The sequence below is a fragment of the Neomonachus schauinslandi genome, chromosome 9 (genome assembly GCF_002201575.2).
Source record: "Neomonachus schauinslandi chromosome 9, ASM220157v2, whole genome shotgun sequence".
Lineage (NCBI taxonomy): Eukaryota > Metazoa > Chordata > Mammalia > Carnivora > Phocidae > Neomonachus > Neomonachus schauinslandi.
Window position 1 is genome coordinate 143,493,739 of NC_058411.1, and position 26,440 is coordinate 143,520,178.

General features: G+C 52.0%; 2 protein-coding genes across 3 annotated transcripts in view; one reads left to right on the forward strand and one right to left on the reverse strand.

Annotated features, from left to right (window-relative positions):
• DNAJA4 (DnaJ heat shock protein family (Hsp40) member A4) overlaps positions 1-4,283 on the forward strand; it is a 7,109-nt gene extending 2,826 nt beyond the window's left edge. The window contains exons 3-5 of the mRNA XM_021680703.1: positions 619-849; positions 2,865-2,965; positions 3,069-4,283. Of these exons, the coding sequence (XP_021536378.1) occupies positions 619-849; positions 2,865-2,965; positions 3,069-3,287 (551 nt within the window). The 3' untranslated portion in view covers positions 3,288-4,283. The remainder of the gene's footprint in view (positions 1-618; positions 850-2,864; positions 2,966-3,068) is intronic.
• A 1,044-nt stretch (positions 4,284-5,327) lies between these two features.
• On the reverse strand, positions 5,328-22,520 carry WDR61 (WD repeat domain 61). Of its 2 annotated transcripts, none has more exons than XM_021680704.2 (11): positions 22,481-22,520; positions 19,850-19,899; positions 19,041-19,068; positions 17,455-17,560; positions 16,902-17,074; positions 10,877-11,025; positions 10,595-10,688; positions 9,705-9,798; positions 8,222-8,314; positions 7,437-7,515; positions 5,328-5,577 (listed from the first exon to the last, which is right to left on the reverse strand). In XM_021680704.2, the coding sequence occupies exons 2-11, from the start codon at positions 19,859-19,861 to the stop codon at positions 5,488-5,490; spliced, it is 918 nt and encodes a 305-aa protein (XP_021536379.1). In that variant the 5' UTR covers positions 19,862-19,899; positions 22,481-22,520; the 3' UTR covers positions 5,328-5,487. The 2 variants fall into 2 exon arrangements, with proteins under 2 accessions (XP_021536379.1, XP_021536380.1); XM_021680705.2 differs by having other exon boundaries at positions 5,334-5,577; positions 22,411-22,501.
• Positions 22,521-26,440: the final 3,920 nt, after the last annotated feature.

The following is a 26,440-nucleotide window of genomic DNA, read 5'->3' on the forward strand; positions in this document are numbered from 1 at the left end:
CTCGGCCCCTTCCCGCCGCAGGGCCCCTCCCCCTGTGCACCCGGCCCCTCCCCCGTGCACTCGGCCCTTCCCCCGTGCACCCGGCCCCTCCCCGCTGCACGGGCCCCTCCCCGCTGCACGGGCCCCTCCCCGCTGCACGGGCCCCTCCCCGCTGCACAGGCCCCTCTCCCCGCGCACCCGGCCCCTCCTTCACGCACCAGGCCCCTCCCCGCTGCACTGGGCCCCTCCCCGCTGCACTGGGCCCCTCCCTGCTGCACGGGCCTCTCCCCGCTGCCCAGATTCTCCCAAGTACGGCCCTCCCCTCATTTGTATACCAAAGTATACAAATCAACACCCAAAAGGGCGCCCTTAAAGGATGTCTGTTGAAGCATCCGTGACTGTGCGCGCCCCCAGAGCCATGCCCCGTGCGTGCAGCAGGAAGCGGGTGGTGACCGCGGGTGTGCGGGGACGGCGTGGCCTCTCTCGTGGCAATCCCAGCCACTGCTCTGGTTCCCGTGGCCACGAGGTTGGGAGGTTTGATGAGTAAAAGCCCCCAAAGGAGTGCGTGCGGTGTTCGCAGCTTTGTAGAAAGTACGGTTTTTAAGAGAGATGCTAATCAGAAAGGATGATGTCTCATAGGTATGAAAGATGGGCAAAAGATACTGTTTCATGGAGAAGGAGATCAGGAGCCTGAGCTGGAGCCTGGTGATGTCATAATTGTGCTTGATCAGAAGGATCATAGTGTCTTTCAGAGGCGAGGCCACGACTTGATCATGAAAATGAAAATTCAGCTTTCTGAAGCCCTCTGTGGCTTCAAGAAGACGATAAAAACGTTGGACGATCGAGTTCTCGTCATCACGTCCAAGTCGGGTAACGTTTTCGCGTTGACTGTTGTGCTGGGTGGGTGCTGCGAGCCGGGGCTTAGCACCACTTCCTTTTCTCCCAAGTTCAAAGTCTTTGCTAACGACTGGAGAGTTTTATGATAAATGTTTAAATATTCTCCGAGGGAAAAAGAATTCAGAGTCAGGGGGAAGAGCCTCCAACAGGAATCTCGGGGTCGAGCACCATAACTTAAACTGTAAAATCCTAGTTTGGTGAGAAAAGAGCGGTAACAGGCGGTGGTGGTCTGTCACCTGCATGCTTCTCCAGCTTTGGTGCTGCCAGTGACGCGTGGGGGACACTGAAGTCCCGTTTTCCCGAGACCTTGCCCGTCAGCTTAGCCTCGGCTGCTCGCAGGGACCCGTCCGTCTGCACACACACGCGGGTGGGGGCAGCACCCGAGGGCCGCGAGGGCCTCCAGGGCCTGAGCGCCCCACACCCCTGCGGGCAGCAGAGCGCCTGCCGGGAAGGCCGGAGGAAGGCCGACTGGCGAAGGGAGGGGCCGGGCCGGGGGCCTGACCTGAAGCCGCCTCTGGTAACATGAAGGTCACTCGTCCGTTTCCGCGCGTCTGGGCAGGGGCGGTGGTGGCTGACGTGCTGGCCGGGAGCAGAGCTGCTCTGGTCCCCTCACCACCACCGGGGCATCTGTCGGGGCTGGGGTGGGACGTGAGCCGCCTGTCCAAGGGCACCAGCGGCCGGCGAGCTGAGCGGACCCCAGAGCCGCCTGGCCTCTGCGCTTGCTTCCCTCCCGTGGCCTTGTTCTGTTTCTCTGCCGCTTCTCTCTCTCTGCGCGGTTTTCTCCTTCTCTGGACATAAAAGGACATGGATTCTACACCCAGGCCTTTCTGATAAAAACTTGTAAAAATAAACACAGTACCAGGATCCCCATACGTGATTTGCCCATTGTTGGGGCGCTGCAGTGTAACACTCGCGTGAAACCGTGAGACACGACCCCTCCCCAGGCCCCCAGGTTCCTCCCCTACTTGAGTGGAGAACTTTGGGGTTGGCAGGTCTCGAGCAGGTGTGAGTTCGGGGCCTGCTCATGCGGCCCCTGCCCTGATTGTGGCCCTGAGGGTGTTGTGGGGAGCTTTGGGAGGGCTCTTCCTCCCTGGCCATGGCTGGTGGGTGGCTGGGCTCCCAGCGTCCTGCTGCGTGCAGGAAGCGCCCCGTCGGTGACCCGGGGCAGAGGAGAGACCCCGTTCCTCACGTCGTGACGGGGAAGGGCCAGGGCTTCAGAGACCCTCCTGCTGGAGACTTCTCTTGTTCTTTTTGCTCATTTAGGTTTCTCTGTGTCCTGTCCTTTTCCTTTACTGTCTTTTGTCGTTTGGGCTTCTTTCTCATTCCTTTCCTGCTGCTGTCTCCTCTTTCTGCTGTCAGGATGCGGAGACTCAGGGTCGGTGGGGAGGGTGCCCTGGCAGCTGGTCGGGGGCCCTCCGCGTGTGGCTTCCCAGCCCCCAGTCAGTCAGAGGCAGAAGCATGAGGGGTAGGAACGGAGACAGGAGAACTTTCCAACACACAGGATGGCTGAAGGCCCCGCGCTCCTGCACGACCCCAGAGAGGGTCCTCAGTGCTTCCCCCTGACGAGACTGCAGCGGGGCTTGCCGTCCCTCCCCGCCCCTACTCTTTCTGCACGCTTGCTCGCTTCTCTGTGCGTTTTCATTGCTGAGCTGAAGAGCTTATTTCTGGAGAGACCCTTGTGCCCTTTCTTTATGTTGGGGGGAGATGGTATCTTTAGACGTGGCCAGAACCCTGGAGCTCTGGGGCCTAAACCCTGTGATGCCTTTTGAAAGTGCGTCGTGGGAGACCCCGGAGTGTGGGCTGGACCGCTTCCAGCTCCCAGACCCCAGTGTTTCGGATTCCTGGTTCGTTTTTTACACCACTGTGCTTTGTGCCGGAGGCCCCGATGTGCTGCCCCAGGCATGCCCCCCCTCCCCCGAGCCTGGGCAGGGTCTGCCGCCAGGCCACCCCCGTCTTCCTGCTCCGTAACCGAACCTTCTCTGCGGCAGGCGAGGTGATAAAGCATGGTGACCTGAGGTGTGTGCGTAACGAAGGGATGCCCATCTACAAAGCACCCCTGGAGAAGGGGACTCTGATCATCCAGTTTCTAGTAAGTTCCTGACTGTTGTCGCTGCGGGCTGGGTCAGGGCGCGCCTCCGTGGGAGGGGCAGCCGCTACGGCTGCTCTTAGCCGACGCTCCTCGCCCTCCACAGGTCGTCTTTCCCGAGAAACACTGGCTTCCTCAAGACAAGCTTGCGCAGCTGGAGGCCCTGCTGCCCCCGCGGCAGCACGTGAGGGTCACGGACGACATGGACCAGGTGGAGCTGAAGGAGTTCAACCCCAGCGAGCAGAACTGGCGGCAGCAGCGGGAGGCCTACGAGGAGGAGGACGACGACGGGCCGCGGGCCGGGGTGCAGTGCCAGACGGCGTGAGCGGCCGGAGGACTAGCGCGCCCGAGTGTAACGCTGGCACAATGAAAAGGGCATCGCCTAATGGCCTCGTGTCTGGCGTGTCCTGTGTATGTGTTCAGCCCTCTCAGTTGCTGAGCGTCTCTTGGTTTTTCTTTTGTTTTTCTTTTGGTTGTCACTTAAGTTATGGCTTAATTTATATTTAAATGTTTCAAGTGTAAATCATCTGCAGTCTGCATATGGAACCTGTTTATTTACGTTTTCAGTACGTGTTTGAGAGGCCCGTGACCGCACTGACACTTGCTTCTGGGGGCTTGGCCGGGTCGGCGGGTCGCGGCCAGTGCGGCCCCTCGCAGGGCGCTGGGCACCGCCTGCGGGCGCGGCTCCCCTGCCCCCGCCCCTCCCGGGGCTGCTGAATCTAGACTCTAGATGACGCTCCTCCAGGCAAAAGCACATCTGTGGCCTGGGCTGGGCCCCAGGGCCTGCTCCATGCAGGGCTGCTGCTCTGGGGCTGTAGTGGGTGCATGAGCATCTCTCGGAGGCTTCCGGAAGCTTCCCGGCCTGGTGGTGAGGACAAACCAGTGCTCTGAACGCAGCGCTGACGTAACGGTTTGCCTGGGGCCCCGCACCTTGTTGCTTGCGGTTGTGATGATTTTCTCTTGGCAGTCGTTGCAACACTCTTCCACCAAAGTGCTTACCGTAAAGGACATCCCGTGGGCCACGGAGCCTCCGGGCTGCGGCTCAGGCCGCAGGAGCGGCAGCCTGGCTGGGGAGGCAGACGTCCGTCTGCACCCCCTCCCAGAGATGTCTCCTCTGGCTGCCCGGCCATGGGGCGCGGGGCCTCCTGCTCAGGACGCGGTTCTGGCGAGAAGCGCGCTGCCCGGGCTCTGCTGGGCACAGTGGCGAGGGCCGCCTGCCCGGAGGGACAGTTCTCACTGCTTCACTCCCAGCGGGCGGCCCTCCCCTGGTTCTGCAGAAGCGGACAGTCTGACGCAGACCGGGGGCTGCCGCAGGAGGGTGGAGGGGCCCATGAGGCCCCCCAGTCGGGGTGCGCCGGCTTGGGGGGGACCGGGCTCCAGCAGGACCCACGTGGGCGGGTGCCACTTGCTCAGAATAGCGCCCACTCTGACCATTGGTCAGGACCGATCTAAAACCTACTCTTCCAACCCAGCCTGTGTGAAAACCCGTGTACAAATGGACAACTCCACGGAGTCCTGTCCGTGCCGCGACTTCCTGATTAGCACCACAGAGCTACTGCTGATGGGGGTCTCCGTTCAGCTCCAGATTCCTGGGCATGGACATAGGACCTGGAGGGTGTTCCTTCAAACTCACTCCACCTGTACATCTGTCCTTTCGAAATCAAACCCGAGCTGGGATGAGAGACAAACGGCTCTGGTTGTTTACATTTTCTCGAGCCCCCCCGAGGGCGTTAAGTGCCAGCCTGCCTCACACTGGTGGACGGGAGCTGGTACCTGGGGTGGGGGTGAGTGCCGACGCTGGGGGGAGGAAACGTCCATGGCTCTGGTTACAGGAGGGCCACCGAGGCCAAGAGGCAGGAGAGGGGCGCGGGCTTCATCCTGAGGGCGATGGGTTTGGGGGACAAACGTGCGACCTCACAGGCATATGAAGTCGTTAATAAAAAGCAACAAGCTTCAGAGTGTGAACCATTTCCACACAGGCCCCACTGAAGGGGTAACGGAGGCGGGGCTGGAGACTGTGGATGCCGTGGAGGCAGCCTCTTCCACCGCAGGCCGCAGCCCTGCCTGAAGTCAGTCGGGTGCGGCAGGTGAGGTCTTCAGGGTATCCAACAGACACCCAGATAGGCAGGACTCCAGAACATTCCCACCTGGGGAAAGACCCTGTTCCCTTCAGGACCCCATTCTGAAACCGAGAGCTGCTTTGTCCCCACGTCTGTGGGGCTCAACCCTCTGGAGAGCCAGCCTGCACTTCTCAGCTGGGAGTTCGGTGACTGCCCGATCGCATCATCTCTGGGGCAGGTAGGTACTCTTCCCACTCTCCCACCCACAACAGGGCAGCTGAAAAAGCCCGTTCATGAACACGGTGTTGGTGTTATAAACACTTTATGTTCAAGTATGAACAGCATTTCCAGTAACAGAACATGAAAAGATTGATCCTGTATCTACAAAATTTGTTTTTGCTCCAATAAACGCTAGAAAGGCAAGGAATGTCGTGATCTACACACCAGCCTGCGAGACTCTGGTGTTTACACGGGGCAGTCGTAGACGTGGATTTCCTGGTCATCGCCCACGGACACAATTTTTGAGCCATTTCCATTGTATTTTACTCCCCAGACCTGTAAATCAAAAATAAAAAAGTTGTAATGCCTTTATTGTTTATGAACAAACATCCTTTTGTATTCTCACTATACTGAATCTAGAAAACCAGTGAGACAGGGCTGTTGTGCTTTCTGAGCCAGCGGGAAGGGGGCCCTTGTCCTTAACCAGGCACTTGCATTGCTACTGTTTATCACTCCCTCACCTCCCATACTCCGTAAACCTTCCGGAGTCTCGGAATCTGGGGAGTGACTGCATGCCGTGAAGCTGGCATCTGCAGGGGACCAGCATGGGCTGTCACTCACGTCTCCAGAAAGAAGGCCCACCACTACCCGGGGGCGTCACCTCACTCCTGTGCCCTGCCCCCAGCCCGTGATCCTCCGTCTGTTCCCGGAGGCCTCTGGAGCCTGCCTGTCCCCGGAGCTGGACCAGCAGGCAGCATGGGGCACTGGTTTGACTTGCTGTGTTAAATCAGCAGCCACACCTTCCTGACAAAACTGCCGTGGCTGGAGTTTGGGTCAGCCTGTCACTCTGACTCCGACTGGGGGTTCTAGCCCTGAGTCCAGTGTCATCATGGGGTGGACTGATGACCTCCCTTCCACCCAAACAACCCTTCTGAGATGGCAGCATGCTCTGAGCCCCACGTGCAGGGAAACAAGCCGGCAGGGAGGATTTACTCTCACAGTGAAATGTTAAGTTCAGAGGTGGAATATCAAGATGAAATCCCCCCAACTTCATTAGCAATGATTTAGGACTAGATGTGAAAGAGCATGAACAATTATGTTAACTAAGCTGCATTCCAAAGAGGAGACCATCAGGGCGCCCGGCTGGCTCAGTCAGTAGAACGTGTGACTCTCGATCTTGGGGTTGTGAGTTCAAGCCCCATGTTGGACGTACATACCGATTACTTAAGAAAAAAAAACCCAGGATTTTCATAGAAACATTAAAAATACATTAAAAGTCAACTTTTTACTGCCATGGGCATTTTATCTAAAGTGACTACTTTCCTGAGACTTGCTACTCAAAGTGGTGGGACCAGCAGCATGGACCTCACCTGCACCTGCTTAGAAATGCAGGAGCCCAGGCCCCGTGCGGACTGACTGAATGGACCCCTTCCTTTCACTGGAGCCCCGGGGGTCCCTGGGCACAGTACGGATGCCCTGGTTCCTTTCACATCCACACTGGCAAAGACAAAAAGGCTCCTGGGAGAATAGAGCCCCCTCCTCCCCCATTTAAAGACTGAAGCAAAAGTTACCAATGTCGCTAAAACCCAAACAACCTATAAGAATTTATGGCTTCAGTTATGTTATTCAAAAAAAAAAAAAATCACTTTTGTGGACAGCTCCAAAAATGACAAGTGCTGTGTGTTTGAGCAATGGGCACTTTAAGATTTTTTTTAGAACTATTTGAGAGCGAGCGCACGCGTATGAGCTGGGGGGGGTGGGAGAGGGAGAAGCAGGCTTCCTGCTGAGTGGGGAGCCTGACGTGGGGCTTGATCCCAGGACCCTGAGATTGTGACCTGAGCTGAAGTCAGACGCTCAACTGACTGAGCCACCCAGGCACCCCAGGGCAATGGGCACTCCTGAGGAAGGCCCTTCCGAGCCAGCCATGGCAGGCTGCACCGGGAAAAGTGCTCCCAGCACGCCCCGGGCACCAGGGCATTTTCCGAAGGCACTGAACGGCCGTGGGGCTAGTGCTGTGTGTCCTGACCCTCAAAGGGACATCACACCTCACGGCTCGCCAGGCTGACTGTGCAGACGGTGTGCGGGATGCTGGCTGATGGACACCCATGCAGGGAGAGCAGCCCAGCAGCAGGTCAGAACAGGGACAGGTGTCGCTGGTGCTCAGACAAGGAACGCGAATGTGAACTCTGCCGTACCTGATCCTGGTGGTCGAAGAAGGTGTGGACACACGTTCTCGTTCCAACATCCCAAACTTTCACACTTTTGTCAGATGAACTATGTGCAAAAGGGAACATTAGTATCAAAACAGTTTGCATTCTGGTTTTAAGTCAGAAGGAATCAGACCAGGAACTCCACCCTCCTTGACTCACCTACACTCTGCCCACCAGTGTGCACCGTGACCAGCAGGGGCTCCAGGGGGCTCCGGGTGCTGGCCTCCCTGGTGGATTTTCCTGCGCACAGAGCGGCCACTTCCCTCAAGTTCTCATCTGCCCAGCCCTCATCCCAGGGTTCCCACCAGGAGTCTCAGACACGTGTGCCTGTTTCCGGGTCGGAGGGGGCCTGTTAAAGTCTCTGTGAAGCCGCTTCTGAATGAAGAGGCTTCTGGAACTCTGTGCAATGCTAGGAAGCTGGCTGTCCTCAGCCTGAATGACACTGGGATCTAAAGGCACAACATCTGCACACAGCTTTACGTAGTTTAAATTACTATTGGAACACAGGGATCCCAAAAGTCACTACATGTGGAAGCCTAGATTTATAAGGACAAACTAAAACTTGAACTGTTCCGAAGAATCCACCTTTGTTCCAGCGAAGGACAACTACCTGCATAACTTAAAAAAAACCCAACAACCCACAAAACCAATGCAGAAAACAAAGTCTACCGGAATAAAAAGGGTCAGACCATCTTCAAATCTTAAGGCAATTCATAAAAGACAATCTTCATCTTCTTAGCATTTAAGAAACTGCTAAGAATCATATGTACCTGGAAACGAAGTGAGTGTCGTCGGGACAAAAGGCAACGTTCAGCACCCACGATGCGTGGCCGCTCAGCGTGCCGGCCAGATTGGCGTGTTGTCTGAAACGGGAAAGTGTCAAACAAACTGGAGACGAAACAAAGTCTTACAGGAACACGAGCACAAAATGTGTGGCTTTCCCCCATGGCAGAGAGTAGGATGCAAGCAAGACAATCCCTAAGATGGGGAGACAGAAGCAGGGGCAAGCCGGCCACCTCAGGACAGTGGCGGGCTCCGAGCCCACCAGCACGCCAGCGCCCTTTCCACACAGGCCGGTGCCTCCTGTCCCGGGAGCCGCCAGGGTTCACTCTCCATAACAGATGTGGCTTGGACAGACCATGTTTAATTGAACCAAGAACAAGATGGGTCTAATTACGAAAGCCATTTTTACTTTCAAATGAGTGAAATCCAAGCAGCAAAGGCCTGAGGAGAACAATCCCGAGGCCTGATGGAGGTTCGGTGACCCCAGGAGCAGAGCAGATCGCAGGCGGGTCGGAGGATGCGTGGCCTCAGAGGAACCCACCTCTGCCCTCCGGGGACACCAGTCACCCACAGTCGGGAGGCAGGCGGAACCACAGCCACGAAGGCCTTGTGCAGAGAGTCGGGCACTGAGGCATTGGCCACGGCTGACTGTGGCCCTGGGACTGACGAGCCAGCACAGCTGGGCAGAGGCTTCCCTCCTGAGCCCGCTCCCCTGCCCTGAACACAACCTCCTGTCCTCAGTGTCCCTGCTCCCAGCGCAGGCTCCGGGAAAGCCCGCACAGGCCCACACGAGGGCACGCACACAAACGGTCAGGACCAGGGCAGGTGGACACGGACAAGCGTGCCGTGTGCACCCAGGGCACCAGGAGGCCACATTGGGAAGCCGTGAGCCAGAGCCACAGACCGCAGTACTGAGTCAAAGGGTCAAGGACACCAATCAATCCCCTTCCAGGGGAGGCTTGAGGGGGAAGCCCAGGAGGAAGGGGCCTCACACAGGCTTACAACCAAAGGCAGCCGTGACCTGAAGAGAATGACCCTCACTCCTACACCTGCGGTCAAAACCACCCACAAAAAGGCTCCTTCATCTAGACCTGCAGCGAGCTGGTGGATAAACCGACAGCCCCCTTGGCAGGGCGGAGGAGAGCTTGCTGGATGTCCACGTTTTTGCCATCACTCTGGGCCAGCGACCGCCAGTGGTTCTGCCTCCTCCTCCATACACGACTGACTAACCTGAAGGAACTTAAAATCCGTGAGCCCTACAAGAGACGGGATGACTGCAAACAGGAAGGAAGTACTGATCCTAGCAGGCAGCCCGTGACATTCGAAGTTCAAGGACAGGGGTGTGGACGGGGGAGCAATGCCTGGACCCTGCACACGAGTCCCTGCCCGACCCAGGACTCCTCCAAGCAGCGGGAGACAGGAAGGGCACTGGTCCCGGGCGAGAACCCTTGAGTCGGCATGATAACTTACACGTCATAGATCTTGATGTAGCCATCATCTGAAGCAGTGACAAGGAGCTGGGAATCCGGGGAGAAGGTCAGGGAGCGGATGGGCATAGCGTGGCCTGAAATTCACAAAGGCCCTTGTTAATCTGGCAAATCACGGGCTCCCCACTGATGGCGTCCCTGGTAATGACCACTATCACTGATGCTTCTGTCAGGGCAGGGAATGACTGCATGGACCCCTCCTCCCAGTGTTCTAGAAACATCCACATAACCCAGGCCCCTCCAGGAGCCATTTCTCCTCGGTTCCCTTCCCCCACCAGCTGGACCTCAGCACATGAGGCTTGGGAAAAACTCCTCTGCTACAGACATGGACACACGAAGAAATACACTCTGATCTGTACAGATGAACAGGGTGCCGTTTCCCACCAAATCCTGTGCTGTAGGGTAAGTGATACAAACTAAGGAGGCAATGTATTCACTTGGTCAGAATTCAAACTAGTAGGAAAAGCAGAGTGGAAGACTCCCTCCCACCCACACCCCGAGGCTGCGGGCGCAGGGGGCGGGCACAGTGCTGTCATCCACCTTCAACTTCTTGACAAAAAGTCATTTCCCAATCACAAAGTTCTGTAGAGCCAAACAGGAAAGAAACGAAACACTCATATGGCTGAGATACATTAACACATAAAAAGGTAAGCCCGTTCACCAAAATAAGCACTTAGCACTGGAACCAGAACCAGCACATCCAGGTTATAACTAGACGACAAAACCAAGACTTGGAGGCATTTCAGATTTCTAACTGAGATCACTATTTTGCAAATCTAAAGCTCATCTGTCATTTAGTAGCATTTTAATAAAAGACCGATTCGTCCTTTGTGATCTGATAACCTAGTCTGCACAAAATAAAATGAGCCATACCTTCCAGCGTGTGCAGGAGTTTTCCAGTTGCAATATCAAAAATATTGATGATCCCGTCTATGGCTCCACTGGCCAGATACTTCCCATCAGGGCTCTGTGCAGAGAACATGTGGAGGACATCTGAGACTCCATATGGTTAGGCCGTCCCCACCAAACACGCAGCGCTCCTGCTCGCTGCAGGCCCCGCCAAGCCAGACAGCAGCTGCCCGCTTGGAGCCCTGCCACGGGCGGGAAGTACACATTGCGGAGTTGGGGAGAGAAATGAGAGCAATGTCTCCTTACATATGCAATACTAAGAATGAATTTTCCTCTTGTGTCCAAAGAATATTCCTTTTTCCCACTTTCCACACCAAAAATGTTCACTTTCCCCACATGAGTTCCTGTGGCCAGATACTGGGAATCAGGAGAAAAGGCCAAAGTCCAGGCATCCACTGAACAGGAGAAAAAGAAGGAAAAAAAAATACAGTGAGAAAAGGTGTGACCTTAATTTTTAAGACTTTTAAAGTTTTATCAAAAGGTAAGTTTTTAAAAATTAGAAACAATGTCCTGATTCAAAAACCTATGAGTTAAGATGCTAATTCTTTACCAATTTAGCTTAAGGGCTTCTTAAATTTTTAATAAAAATAGAACAATACCAAGTGTTAACAAGGATGTGGAGAAACCAAAATCCTCACATACTGGTGGGAACATAAAATGGTGCAGCCGCTCTGAAAAATAGTTAAAGTTTCTTTTCTCTCTTTTAAAATTTTAATCACCTGGCACTCATCAGGATACGTGTTCTCCTTCATCCCCATCATCCATTGCCCCCATCCCCCATCACCTCCCCTGGTGACCAGCAGTGTGTCCTCTGTAGTTGAGAATCTGTTTCTTTTCTTCCCCCCTTTGCTCGTTTGCTTTGTTTCTTAAACTCCACATATCAATGAGATCATATGATAATTGTCTTTCTCTGACTTACTTAACTCACTTAGCATAACACCCTCTAGTTCCATTCCCGCCGATGTAAATGCCAAGTATTCATCCTTTCTGATGGCTGCATAGTATTTCATTGTACATATGGACCACATCTTCTTTATCCATTCATCTGTCGATGGACATCTGGGCTCTTTCCATAGTTTGGCTATTGTGGACATTGCTGCTATGAACACTGGCGTGCAGGTGCCCCTTCTTTTCGCTACATTTGTATCTTTGTGGTAAATATCCAGTAGTGCAATTGCTGGGTCGTAGGATAGCTCTATTTTCAACTGCTTGAGGAACCTCCATACTGTTTTCCAGAGCGGCTGCCCCAGCTTGCATTCCCACCAACAGTGTAGGAGGGTTCCCCTTTCTCCGCATCCCCGCCAACATCTGTCGTTTCCTGACTTGTTAATTTGAGCCATTCTGACTGGTGTGAGGTGGTATCTCATTGAGGTTTTGATTTGGATTTCCCCGATGCCGAGTGATGCTGAGCATTTTTTCACGTGTCTACTGGCCATTTGGATGTCTTCTTTGGAAAAATGTCTGTTCATGTCTTCTGCCCATTTCTTGATTGGATTATCTGTTCTTTGGGTGTTTTGGTAAGTTCTTTACATATTTTGGATACTAGCCCTTTATCTGGTAAGAAATTTGCATATACTTCTCCTATTGTGAGGGTTGTCTTTTGGGTTTGTCAGCTGTTTCCTTTGCTGTGCAAAGGCTTTTTATCTTGATGAAGTCCCAATAGTTCACTTTTGTCTTTGTTTCCCTTGCCTTTAGAGATGTATCTTATAAGAAGTTGCTGCAGCTGAGGTCAAAGAGGTTTCTGCCTATGTTCTCTAGATTCCAGTCTCACATTTACGTCTTTCATCCATTTTGAGTCTATTTTTGTGTGTGGTGTAAGAAAGTGGTCCAGTTTCATTCTTCTGTATATAGCTGTCCCATTTTCCCAACACCATTTGTTAAAGACACTGTCTTTTTTTCCATTGGACATTCTTTGCTGCTTTGTCAAAGATTATATGACCATAGAGGTGAAGGTCCATCTCTGGGTTCTCTGTTCTGTTCCATTGATCTATGTGCCTGTTTTTGTGCCAGTACCATACTGTCTTGGTGATCACAGCTTTGTAATACAGCTTGAAGTCTGGAATTGTGATGCCGCCAGTTTTGGTTTTCTTTTTCAACATTTCTTTGGCTATTTGGGGTCTTTTCTGGTTCCATACAAATTTTAGGATGATTTGTTCCAGCTCTGTGAAGAATGCTGATGGTATTTTGATAGGGATGGCACTGAAAGTGTAGATTGCTCTGGGCAGCATAGACATTTTAATAATTTTGTTCTTCCAATCCATGAGCATGGGACGTTGTTCCATTTCTTTGTGTCGTCTTCAATTTCTTTCATCAGTGTTTTATAGTTTTCAGGGTGCAGATCCTTTACCTCTTTGGTTAGGTTGACTCAGAGGTATCTTATTGGTTATGGTGCAATTGTAAGTGGGATTGTTTTCTTAACAGTTTGACAGTTTCTTTCTTTCTTTTTTTTTTTAAAGATTTTATTTATTTATTTGACAGACAGAGAGAGACAGTGAGAGAGGGAACCCAAGCAGGGGGAGTAGGAGAGGGAGAGGGAGAAGCAGGCTTCCCACTGAGCAGGAGCCCGATGCAGGGCTCGATCCCAGAACCCTGGGACCATGACCTGAGCCGAAGACAGATGCTTAACCATCTGAGCCACCCAGGTGCCCCAATTTAACAGTTTCTTAAGTGAAAACAAACTTACCACAATACCTTGCAGTCCCACTCCTGGGTATCTATATACCCAGGAGAAATGAAAACGTATGTCCACACAAAGACTAGGGCACAGGTGTTCACAGCACTATAATGTTTACACAGTAGAAAACGGGAAAGAATCCAAGTGTCCGTCAAGTGGTGGGTGGCAGAACAAAACAGAAAGGAACTGCTGACATGCCACAACGTGGACGAGCCGTGGAAACATGATGCTACAGAAAGGAGATACATGATCCCACCTACACAAACTACGGAGATGGAGAGCAGATGGGTGGCTGCCTGAGGCTGAGGGCGGAGCACAGACGGACTCTCCACGGACACAAGGGAGCTTTCTGAGGCACAGAACTGCAGTGGCGACCGCACAACCCCAGAGACTAAAACTCGTTGAACACTTACAATGGGTTAACTTTACAGTGCAATTACAGAAGTGAAAGCTCACCTCAGTAAAGCGGTCAATAAACGAAGATGGACTACACAAATACTCTCCAGGTAAACTACAATATGACCGAGTATTTACCACAAATTAACAAGGACTGGAAAGAGGCACTGTTGTTTTGGAACAATCACCTGGTTTCTCAGTTACACCATACAACTTAGTTCAAGAGCTCTATTCCAGTGTGATTTGCGCATCGCAGTGCGTCCTCAGCCGGACGGAGGGGTCTCCAGGCTCCTATGCGGCTGGGGCAAGCGACGGCTCGAGATTTCTATCTGGGAACACACACTGGTGTAGTGTGGCATTTATTTTCTGGGCTACTCAGAAGCTCTTCAGTGCAATCCCAAAGAGCTCTGGGGGCCTCTGGGGTCAGGGCCTAGAGGCCAGGGAGTCATCCAGTTGCCCACTGCCTGCCTGTCCCTTTGCCCATGTGCACTCTTTACAGCAATGTGCCCGAAGTCTTGCCACCCCGCCCCGACAGGACAGTGCTCGCCAGATCAAAGGGAAAGCAGAGAAAGGCTCCCTCCCAAAGTCACTGGCCTCATTCCTGGGAACGGCTCGCAGAGGGCTGGCCCTTCCCAGCCCACCGGACTGAGGAGAGGCCGCTGCAAACTTGATGCGTGGCAGACAGTGGGTCCCAGCACAGATGGGCCAGCGCCATCTCCCAAGGTGTTTTAAAACAACAGTCTCTTGCAAATTTCAACGCACATATTTAAAAGAGTAATACATAATTTAGCTCTATCGCTTTTCTCCTGAAATATGTTTTAAAAAGGAAATTAACTTCAAGAATGCTCAATTAGGGCGCCTGGGTGGCTCAGTCGGTTAAGCGACTGCCTTCGGCTCAGGTCATGATCCTGGAGTCCCGGGATCGAGTCCCGCATCGGGCTCCCTGCTCCGCGGGGGGTCTGCTTCTCCCTCTGACCCTCCTCCCTCTCGTGCTCTCTGTCTCTCGTTCTCTCTCGCAAATAAATAAATAAAATCTTTAAAAAAAAAAAAAAAAAATGCTCAATTAACCAAGAAGATCTGAAAAAGCATTTGTAAGCAATTTCTCAAACAGCTGCTTTTTAACCTCTCCTTACTAATGACTAGCATTTATTCCAACAGGATTATGCTTTTTTACTCCCATTTAATTGTTTAAGGAATAATGGTTATTAGAAAATCTGCTCTGAATTCCTTGCAGTTTAATAAAATAACATTCCTAAATTATTTTCATATTTCCCTATTAGATGGTTTACAGTACAGGATTTTTCATGTCAAATATCCTTATGCTCAAAATTCAAGGAATTTTTGTTCCCACGCTCTAAGACTTACAATATTTGCATAATAGATATTTGCTGTAATCACTAAGCTCCACCTCGTCACCGAGAGCAGCTCTTTACTCTCGGGCGTCTTGCCCGTCTCATGGCGTGGATGCTCATCCCGAGCACCTGAGTGCCGGGAAGCACGGCTGGTGTGCCCACAAGGCGCTCCCCTGTTGTCTTCACGGCCTTCCACGTCCTCACTTTCTTCTTCAGGATCAGGGACGTTCTCTTTCCCTTCTCCCTGTTGTTTGTGGTGGTCCACATCCTCCACGCATATTTTCAAGACAGGCACAATGTAAGTGTCGGTGTCCCCACACTCATGACCTGAGCAGTGTGACCTTCGGATGGTTTAGCTGCTCTTTAGCTGTCAACAGCAGCACCTGCTTTTACTACCCAAGTAACTGCTGTGTAAGGACCAGATTCCTGTCTAAAGAGAAAGTAAATCCAAGCCTCTGACAATTCTCTGTACCTTGTTTCTTTCCACATGCACTTGCCACACACGGAGCCGATACCGGATGTTTAGGGCACTGTGTGTCAGGGAAGGCAAGCTAGGGGCAGACCGGTCCTCTGCCCTGGAACCAATCCAGAACTCATCTCTTCAACTGCAGCGTGCCCAGGGCCACAAAGCCCCACAATGACCTCAGCATCATGGGTCTGGGGAAGGCTTAGGTGTCCAAGGTAAAAAGGCAGCAACAGATCTGCTTCTTCCTCCTCTCCCCGGCTTTGTGTCTTCGCAGACTTTGGGGGCTGGCCTGGGGCCCCAAGTCCTCCATGAGCGATGTCAGCAGGTAAGGATATAGGTAAAGACAATCACCTGGGAAGTCAGTGTCCGGGTAGCTCTTTTCACAGACGTAACCCCATCCACACAACCTGAAAACTGCTTCAGTGGATGCAAATAGGGTCTAGGCATGCATATTCTTTAAAAATTTCCAGTAGTAAGAATCATAGACATGAAGTATTGCTTCCAAGGGGAAATGCACTCAGTATCTAGACAACCGAGCTTCCCTATAAGCCGTGGGACTATTACTCTTTCCAATACACAGACAGCCTGTGGTGGCTACTGAGCGTAACCAGTGGGAGGCCAAATCCACCTGGGACTCCCGTCAAGGGGACTACGTTCAGGAAACACCTAAGCACCTTCTGTGGCACCCACCCACGAAGGGTGTGCCACAGAGGCAGGTGGCTCTCTAGGGGTCATCACCCATTCCAGCTGATGGTGAATGCTATGCGGTCATTTACAAGTAGACTGAAGGCTCCAAGGAAGCCTGAGATGTCGTGTTGCTCGTTCCACATTAATCCAGCCCACTGAAATCATTATTAATTCCTATTACCCCAGATATTTATTAAGGCTAATAGACAAGATTATGCTGTCCTACAGTACTTAAAAAAAATGTTACTCTAGAAGTTCCATATCTATCAAATGCTGGGAATCAGGTCCTGTAATCATGATTAGCAGAGATTACCATGATACAGATCTAAGAGGACACAGTCCCTTACATTCGAGACCTCTATTAGGCACTGCACGTAACAAATCAGAATATGGCAAACAGAGAAGCTCTGGACCATCCGAATTCAGGTCCACAACCCCAAACTGGCAATTCTAAAATCTAAAGCCTCTGAAAACTGTGAGTTTTTCAACAGGTTTAGTACCAAAATTTATTTGGCAGTAAAACCTAAACCAAACAGACGTATAAACCCCTGTCTCGTTGCTGAGGTATTTTAAGCAGTCCATGCACCCATATTACCCCCTCAGACCCAAACAATTCTGAACTGTAAAACTTCTATCCCTAGAGGTTTGAAAGGGATTGTGAGTGTTTATTATCCTCCCTAAAAGTAAAAATCTTACCAGGTCCTGCATCTATAGACTTTATCTGTTTGCCGTTTTCCAAGTCCCAGAGACGAATATGAGCATCGAGAGAACTGGAGGCAGCAATGGGCAGAGTGTGGCTGATGTCCACGGACACCACACCCAGCTGGTGTCCCTCCAGACTCCACTGTAGGTCCAGCCTCTCATCAGACCTTCAGCGGGGGACAGAGAAATGGGTTTCTTCACACAAAACACGCTCTACCAGCATCTGAAATTCTGGGCCCCCATGACCCACCCCCTGCTCCCATTACCAACGGTCTGTGAAATGCAGAATTGGAGAGGAACCCACGAGCACAGAACACTAAAGGCAGCCAAGTTTTAACTGTGGGACTTTTTTTTCTTAAACTATAGGCCTTAACACTGAGTAAGAGGAAAACAAGTCAGGAAAAAATAAGCTGCCTTTTTAAACCACCATAATGCTACTGCCTTCTTGCCTAGAAAACACTTAATGCTTTCCTGATTGCAACTTGGGAGTCTAAGAGAAAAACCCTAGACCCCAATTTCCAAGGCTGTTAGGGTAGAGGGTGCTCACCATTTCCAGACCTTCACCAGGTCATCCAGGGATCCTGTGACCACTGTCTCCGAGTTTTCTTTCTTGTTTGTCCCCCAGGCAACTGACCAAATGGCATCATCATGGGCTAGAAGAGAAAGCACTTCGTGTAAAAATGCTCATGCAACAGCTACCCTGCATGGGCTGAAAGGAGGCTGAAGTGCTGTTCCCCCAGCTCTGAGGTCACACCGCCGGGAAACCGGCCACCTGGTTTACTGTCTTGCCAAGTGCTTTCCCTCCTGCTTTTATCAGAACTGCAGAGGCACACACAACACCTGCCCCAGATCACAGGTGTACCAGGGAGGGAGGGAGTTCCAGAACAATCCGATGCTCTTCCCACTGCAGCACGCTACCTGTGTGCCTCAGTGAGGAGTGCCTATCACCTGGCTGAAACTAGAGAAACCAGCAGGCCACCCCCACCCCCCCAACAAAGACCTAAACTTGGTAAGACTCATCTCTTAGGGACCCTTGGGAGCCAGCAGGCAGTTCAACTGCAAACAGTACAGTCTGAGAATAAGCACCTGCATACTCGAGCTGTCTCTTGTCACAAATGTCTCCTATGCTTAATGAGTCAGTTACTACATTAACTTTTTATGAATATTATCTCAATTAATCACAACAACCCTATGAAGTAGGTACTGTTAATATCCTCATTTTACAGACAAAGAATCAGAGGCTTGGAGAAGCCACGTAACTCACCCAAAGTCAAAAGCTAAGAATAAGAAGGAGCAGGACTGGGATTCAAAGCCGGTGTCTCTATGAACTCAAGTCCACCTTAAATCTGAAGGCCTGACTGTGGGGTCTGCAGGCCCCATGCAGGTGCATACACACGCAGGTGCACGCGGAGCCTTATTCACGCCGCGTGGGGACAGTTGAGGGACACCTCCCCACGACATGAATACTGGGCACTGAGCAGCTGTGACTCACACGCAGCTGCAATGACGACGCCCACCTGAGCCGAGCCCACCAGCGAGCTGCCCGGACGGCATGAGCTGCATGCTGGGTTGCTGACTGGCACACCTGACTAGCCAGTTACCCATCTGAGCTAACTTGGAAGAATGCTTTTGGTTTAAACTTCAGACCATCTAAATGGCAGCTACTTAGAGCGGAAGAAACGAGGCCCACATGAAGCCCCGCGTCCCTGGCAAGCTGCACCTCCAGCCATCCCCACACACTGTTGCGCAAGGTCATGGTCTCTGCAGGAGCCCCTGCACTTGTCTGAAGTGGGGAAACCACTGTAAAGACCCCAGGGCACGTTCTGAGGCTCTACTGGTTCCCTCTGTCACCCTGATAGCTGGGAAGCTCAGAGCTGCATCTTTCTCGGGCGGAAAAGCTTCCCTTAGCCTGGAGTGTCCCAGTCTATTATGTGACTCCCGCGTTTTCTTTCCAGTGAGTTGTGTGGGGGCTTCTGTTGCAGTTTGCTTGTAAATATCTGTTTTCAGCTGCGTCTGCTGATTCTTCTGCAAACTGAGTACACGTGGGGACTGCGTGTCAGGTCAGCAGACCCAAAACACCAGGGATGACACAGTTTCCACAGGTGAATCTCCTTCAACAGGCAGGCTGCTTACCTTGCTCTTGTTTGAAGAGAATACTGTACTAAAAAAGAACAGACGCCACATTAAACCAGTGGTCAGACTTCAGAGGTATCCCATCCCCTCCCTAAAACACCCCCTGGCACCCACCTCACCCCCACCCCCCACTGGGTTAGCTCCCCGCCTGCCCTCCCTCCACCCATCCTACAAGCTTCCTGATTCCTGCTCATGCGAGACTGCAGAGTTGACCGTGCCAGAAAAAAATCAGTTCTTACAGAAACCGTACTCTCTCCTCGCTCCATCCCGAGGGGACTGATAAATCCCGTGCACTCCCTGCTCGGATCACAGGAGGCTCTGCATCCAGTTTCCAGCCTAAGTTTTGCAGTTGTATAAAACCACACAGCCTGCCTAAACTGTTACCATTGTCCCTAATCCTATTACAAAGATTTCTCTCTTTCTGATTTTTGTTTCTTTCTTGTTTTTTTTTTTTTTTTTGTAATTCAGTAAGCTCTACGCCCAGTGTGGGGCTTGAACTCATGACCCTGAGATCAAGAGTCGCGCACTCTAGCAACTGAGCCAGCCAGACTCCCGAGTCCAAATTTTTTTCCTCAATCCCCCCGTCAACCGTGGAAAGACTTAGATAGCCAAAATAATCCTCCTCTTGGTGCTGTACATCTCACAGCGCCACCTAACCCTGTGGTGACTAGGTGCCCAGTGTCCCCCAGCACTTCCGGAGCAGAGCAGGAATCAGATGCTAGTCTCCTGACTACACACCCAGACCTCGTACTGGCCTTCACCCTGCCAAAGAGACCAGCTGCGGTTCTTCTCCTCACCACAGGCCTTACCTGGTTGGTCATTTCCTTAACCGAGGATGAAGGCTATAGGCCAGACGGTTCTGTGGGAACATCAGGGCTTCAGTAAGGGGGAGGGGGATACAGGAGGTTCCCCTTACCAAGACAATAAGGCAACCCTCTGCTGGAGCAGAGATCAGCCCCAGGGGCCCCCCTCACAAGCCCTACAGGGTGGTACGATCTTCTTTTTCCCTTGGAGCCCAGGGAGTCAACTAACACCTACCCCATGCCATGTTTTCCTCTCCCCAAGTCTGACTATAGACAGGGACCAGTCTCCATCCCTTGCTGCTCTTCAGAGAGATAAAACCACAGGTCCTTTTAACTGCAAATACTATTTATTCAAAACTCAAGAAGCAAGTATGTGGGAGCAAAGTGGTTAGAGTCTCTGAAGGGATGTCAGCCAAATATGCCCACGAGAGCCAACAGGCATGTGAATGAGACACATCTCCCAAAGTCTTCAAGGACTGAGCTCAACTAAACACAAACTTCCTTTAAGAATAGACGTATTTTTGGGATGCCTGGGTGGCTCAGTCCGTTAAGCAGCTGCCTTCGGCTCAGGTCATGATCCCGAGGTCCTGGGATCGAGTCCCACATTGGGATCCCCGCTCAGCAGGGAGCCTGCTTCTCTCTCTGCCTGCCACTCCTCCTGCTTGTGCTCTCTCTCTCTCTGACAAATAAAATCTTTTAAAAAAAAATAAGAATAGGTGTATTTTCTCAGGCTGTAAGGGTTCTTCATATTTCATGTGTGTGCCCTAGACCCTCCAGCAGCCTTGTAAACCCTTCTCAGGACTTTGCAAATGCATAGGACCAGAAAGGGAACCAAGTAGAGTCACTGCTTGTCACTCGAGGCTCTTATATTCTATGAAGTTATCAGGAACACCAAATTAGCGAATATGGACCCCACTGCTCCCAGGAGAAATCCTGGGTTAGGGTCCTGATCAATACATCATTTCAATGCCTAACAGAAGCTTATTGCACACACGCACGCTCTCCATAGGAACCTCACACGAGGTGCACTAAGGAACATACACTTTCACACTGCGCTTGGGGGCTATTTTAACAGTGATCCTACCAACAAAAAGCACAAAAAGGCAACAATCATGACACTAAATAGACTGAAAAAAGGACCCTTGTTCACACGAGAGAGGTGATACAAGAAGGCAGAGCGTGCCCTTGTTCTGCTGCAGCTGAAAATGTGTCTGGGGACTCAAAGTTTTCACCACCGTGCACATGTCCGTGAAAGACCACAAAGGCGCTGCAAGTAATGATTTGGGGCCACAAATAAATTTTAGTGTGCAAACTTGCAAATACAGAGTCTGAGGATAAGAAAGATCAACTGCACACCTAAAAGAAATGTTACCAAAATACGAAAATTAAATTTGTGATAGCTGTTTATTAACAGCTTACATAACAAGGTCTAGCAGCAAGTCTGATCACAATACTTTCAATGTTGTGACGAGCTTACACAGTATCCTAAGATACGGCACCGCTGTGATTTCTGTTGCTGACAAATTCACGCTGTTAATACTGTGGTTTGTTGCCTACGTCCGTAACCGGAGGAAATGCTAAATTTCTGCTAGAGATTACAGAACCTAAAAATGCAGTTTTTCTTCTCATCCACGTTCATGCCCCCTCAATTCTGTCCAGGGACAGAAGAGACCATACAACGAAGGCATCCACGTTCAGGTGACTTGCTTTAAATCCGTAAACCCCGAAAGGCCACCGCGATGCTCCAAGGATAACAGGAAAACTAATAATTCCTACATAATCCTTGTCTGTGAAGACCTCCATCAAGTTGGTAGTGTTAACTCATTTGTGAGCCAAGAGCAGAGCAGGGAAGGCGTGAGGAGCTTGGGCCAGGTTCGCTGCCCAGGGAAGCTCAGGCCTGCCCTCTCCCCGTCCAAGCGGATCTCGCGTTTAGCAGCGGGGGGACACAGCCAAGAGCGGGAAGGCTTGCAGGAACCCCCTCCCCAGAAGCCAGCCTCCTGAAAACGAAGGCGTGCTTCTGTGAACGCACGCGCGCGCACACATTAGCTCACCGAATGCCCCCCGCCCCGGCGTCCCTGTTAGCGCCTCCGACAGCTTAAGGCAGCGCCCCCGGGATCGCGGGGACCGTAAACGGTGCGCACAAGCCACAGCACAGGCTACCAGGCGACACCACCTGGTGGAACAAGCAACTTCAGAGCTAAGGGGCCCCCGGAGCCTCCTCCGCCACTCTCCTCAGCCGGTCACCGCGCGCCCCCCGTGTGCCAAAGAGCACCGCACACGCTCTGCTACTCGGGCAGGTCGGGAGCCCACAGACGACACGGGCGTGCCTGCACCTGTCCGGTGATGGGAAGCTCGCTGCCCGGGGGGCAGCACGGCCCGGCACTGGAAAGGCCCCCTTTACCGTAAGAGAGACCTCTCCCGCAGAGACACCAGCCCCAGCCCCGAGGCTGCCCAGGGCGGTCTCAGGAGGCAGGACGAGGCCCCTTGCTTGTCCTCTCAGCCCCGGCGCCCACGGGAGCGCCCCTGGGCAACCAGCCTGGAGGCCCCTCCGGCGCACCCTCGCTCACCCGCCCTCCGGTCCCGGCCGCTGGCGGCCCCAGAGACGGCCATCGCCGACCACCGGGCACGCCAACTCACCACCGTCCTGCCGGGCGCACGCCGCCGCACTGGTGACGCGAGGCTCGCAGCGACGGCGTCGCGCAGCGATGAGCTACGGAGGGGGGGCGGGGCTCCCGCAGCCTCGGCCCCGCCCCAGGGCGCAGGCGCGCGCCGCAGCGCCCCCTACCGTCGCGGCGCCACGCTGCCGCCCGCGCCGCGGTGAGTCTCCGCGCCCGCCCGGCAGGCTCTCGCCTTTCCGCTTCTTCCGCTCTGTCGTCTGAGCTTCGACGCCACCTGACGACTCCTGGGGTGCTGATGCTTAAGAAACCTTCGGTGACATAGAGTTTTGTGTTTCCACCTGCAAGTCACAACCTGTGTGCGACAGGTTTCCATTTAGTAGGTTGTGGCCAGCCTTTACTCGACCGTGGCAAGCAGGACCCCCACCGTCCTCGTCCTCGCGCCGCCCGTCGCGCACCCGGGACGGAGGGCGGTGCAGGGCCGTGGCTGTCTGGGGGCGCCCCTGAAGGGCCAGCTCTGTGCCGGCCAGCCCCCGGACAGATAGCAGTCTCTCTTGATTAAAACTGGGGTAGAAGCCAAGAGGACTCCCAGTCCTTTTTTCCGCGGAGTTAGAGCTTCACGGGTCAAGTTTATTAGGGCGGTCTGCAGGTGTACCGTCGATTTCAGGAAACTGTGAGGCCACACAACAGTTTATTCACAGGGCGGCATAAAGTTCACCTTGGGGCGTGAACTTTGCTGAGTACACACACAAGTCTCCCAGGGCCGGTTGTCTGGTCCTCAGTAATTCCTTCAGTGACTCCTGGGCCATGGAAACTTCATCCAGCCCCAGTGGATCCCCTGCATGTCACTAGTTTAGAAAGTTCGGGTCAAAGCGAGCAGGCTTCAAGACATCCTGAATTGCCAAAATTCTTATGTGGTGCATCCTAAAAATCAAGCTGTTCCTGTAACCATTCTGGATATATTTGACCACAGGACATTTGCTCCTAAGGCCGAGAAAGAACAGACAAATTATACCTCCAAACTGGGGGCAATTCCCATTACGTTGACCCACATGCTGAGTGGACCCTGTTCAGGCTCATCCCACAGAAAATTAAACTTGCAACCCTGGGACCCAGTTTCCTAAAGTGCAGAAAGGCCTTCACATCGGTCTGCAAAGCACTGGCTGTTAGAGAAATCACGAGTAATCCGCTGTCTTTCTGCACAACCCGTCGCTTAGTTTTGGTCAATCTGCCCCTTTGTGTTTGTTGGCAAAATTTGTGGGTTTCTCTAGTTTTTGAAAATAGACTGATTATGATGTGACCACTCCCAAACCAGGGTAATTGGACCATCTTTACTTTGACTTTTAGCTTTTGAATATAAAGAAGTATTTTTGAAGACTTCCACTTTAAGAATGATAAAATTGTGGCTATCAGAAGTGCCTCCAACTACGTAAGTAAAGTGGATTTTAATTTGTATGATTTGGGCTTATGTGGATATTTTTTCTTTTCTGCACATTAAATCCCCCACCTCTAGAGTATTCTAAAAGCACACTGATCACTTCTTTGCCTTTGAATTTTATCTGTTGTCAGAATATTAAGGCTTTCACCCTTCTGTCTCTTTGCTTCTAAATCTGCTACTATTCACTTCCAATTGAAGCAAACTGGGTATTAACTCAACTTTTGTCAAGCATTATAGTTGTGAATAAAAATTCAATGAATCATCTCCCCAAAATGAAATAGAACAGATTTAAAAAAATAGCATAGAAGATGTAAGAGTTCATCATGCATGGTAAAATTATGTTAAACAAACAAACAGGCAACCTGTTTCACATACGCAGGTAATATGCTGCAAAGGAAAATGTACTTCTTGCCATGAGTTGTGCCAAGACGTTTGAAAGTCGTTGCAATAAAGGCTTTCTAAAGACCTTCCCACTCCATGATTCTATAATTGTGTTGGAACTCCAAATCATTCATTTAAAAAAAGAGGTATTGTACACCGGCTTTCTCCCCTGTGCCCCAGAGCACCGCCCAGAGGGTCCCTGGCATGCCTTAGCAACAGTATTGTGACACAGGGGTGACAAGGCTTTGGGGCACCATGAACACCTTTGGCATCTCATGAAGTCCACGAATCCTGTCTCAGTATAATGTATTGAAATGCATAAAAATGAAATGCATAGGTTTACAAAAGAAAGCAGTTATATCAAAAACGCTATCAAAATATTCCTGGAACAGTAGTATATGCGCTGCTCTCTTCACACAGACGTCTAAGAACGTCTGTAACGTCAGAGTAGTGAGGAGCATAAACAGTGTTTTGGATGATTCGCAACAGCTGTACTGTGATAAGAAAATATGGTTTGTATTGGACAAAATGACAGGTTCTGCTAAAACTTCTGCGGCTTATTGCTGACATTCGTAAGTACAGGAAGTGTTAAATTCTAGTTAGAGGAGAAGGAAAATAAAGATGCAATTATCATCCACCAATTCTCACGGATCCCCTGAACGCCCGCTGCAGAGCAGATCTGGAGAGAGTTGCTGGTATAACTGGCATTTCAATGTCTGCAATGGGTTGTGGTCTCGCAGGTCAGGGGGAATGAAAGGACTTTAGAATAAAACCAAGTGAAAATCCAAGCTAATTGTGAAATAATTAGCTCAGGTGCAGATCCTTCGGAGGCCAAGGTTGGGAGGCCTGTCCTGAAGGGCTGCAGGTGGGATGGAGCTGTTCCCAGAGAGTGGCCAGCTGCCTTTCTAACCAGGCTGGACCCGGAGGGAGTCCACAGCAGTCACAGCGTCCCGAGCCATCCCCACTACAGCTCTCCTCTTCACTCAGAGTCACTGGTCTGAGCATTCCGGAAGGGGAAGGAGCCTTCCAGATCTATCCCACATCTATCTCCCTCTACACAACCCCATTATAAGGTCATCCAGCCTCTGCTAGCACACCCCCAAAGACGGGGAGTTCACCACCTCAATAGGAGGGAGAGCGCCTTTGTTCCAGTTCCAGGAAGCCCGAGTTGACTTCCTAGAAAACACAGGGATCCGTGGGTGTGGTGTGGGGCCCAGGGGAAGGTCCTGCTTTCTGCTCAGAACAGGCCAAGGGCGGGGAACTCCGTGGGCTGTGTGTCTGCCCTGTGTGGGGCTCTCCGTGGCCCTCCTCAGAAGCCCGTCTGGCAGAGCCTGATGTCAGGAACCTCATCCTCTTTCCCATGTTCGTCCCAGGTGCCCCCGGACCCACAGCTGGTCTCCCACCCCACCCCGCCCCAGGCTACAGTATCTCACTGGTGCCCCTCCCTCTAGGGCCTCCGCCCTTCCCTCTGCCCCAAGACTCCCACTCTGGGAGGGACCCGCACCTCCTTCTATGCTCCTTGCCCTCATGGACAGGCTCCCGGGCCTTTCTTGTTCTGGGCTGGGCACACAGGGGTTAATGCGGGCTCTAGCACCAGGGCTCCTGGGCCCACTTGTGGCAGCTACACTCCGCAGCCTAACCTGGGCCTTGTTTCCTCATCCCTAAAATGGGGATAATGCGACGATAGTGCCTTCCCTTTAGGGCTGATATGGGGAGAAAACGCTGTTGTTTTTCTGGGAAGTCCTAAATGCACAGCCCACCTTTGGGGAAGGCCCGAGAGCCCAGGGTCTCCTTCCTTCACTGGCTCCCTGAACACCTGAGGGCACGTTCATCTGAAGCTGACAGCCAGGGCGACTCCCGGGCCTCACCTGGAAATGACCTGGGCACTTCCTCAGAAGGAAACTTTTAGAAAGCGATGGGGATTCTCTCCTTTAAAGCAGTGACCCCACATACCTATCATTAAAAATTTTTTACCATGCACCCTGATATGTGTACGTTATTTATAAATTATGTGTATGTACTATCCTGCTAATATACATATTATAAAACAAATACAAAAACAGGATTTAAAAAGGATGAGATAAAAGTAAATATAATCTGAAGGTCTAATATATTCTTCCCATATCCCAGTGGACGGTCTTGCTCACCATCAGGGCACAGAAA

Bases quoted from the DNA above. Each gene is read 5' to 3' on its own strand.
- WDR61 (XM_021680704.2), bottom strand. The intron at 8,315-9,704 runs GTAAGTTATCAT...TTCCCGTTTCAG, and splicing joins TACATCAAGATCTATGACGT to ACAACACGCCAATCTGGCCG. The intron at 5,578-7,436 runs GTACGGCAGAGT...TTTGATTTACAG, and splicing joins TCTTCGACCACCAGGATCAG to GTCTGGGGAGTAAAATACAA.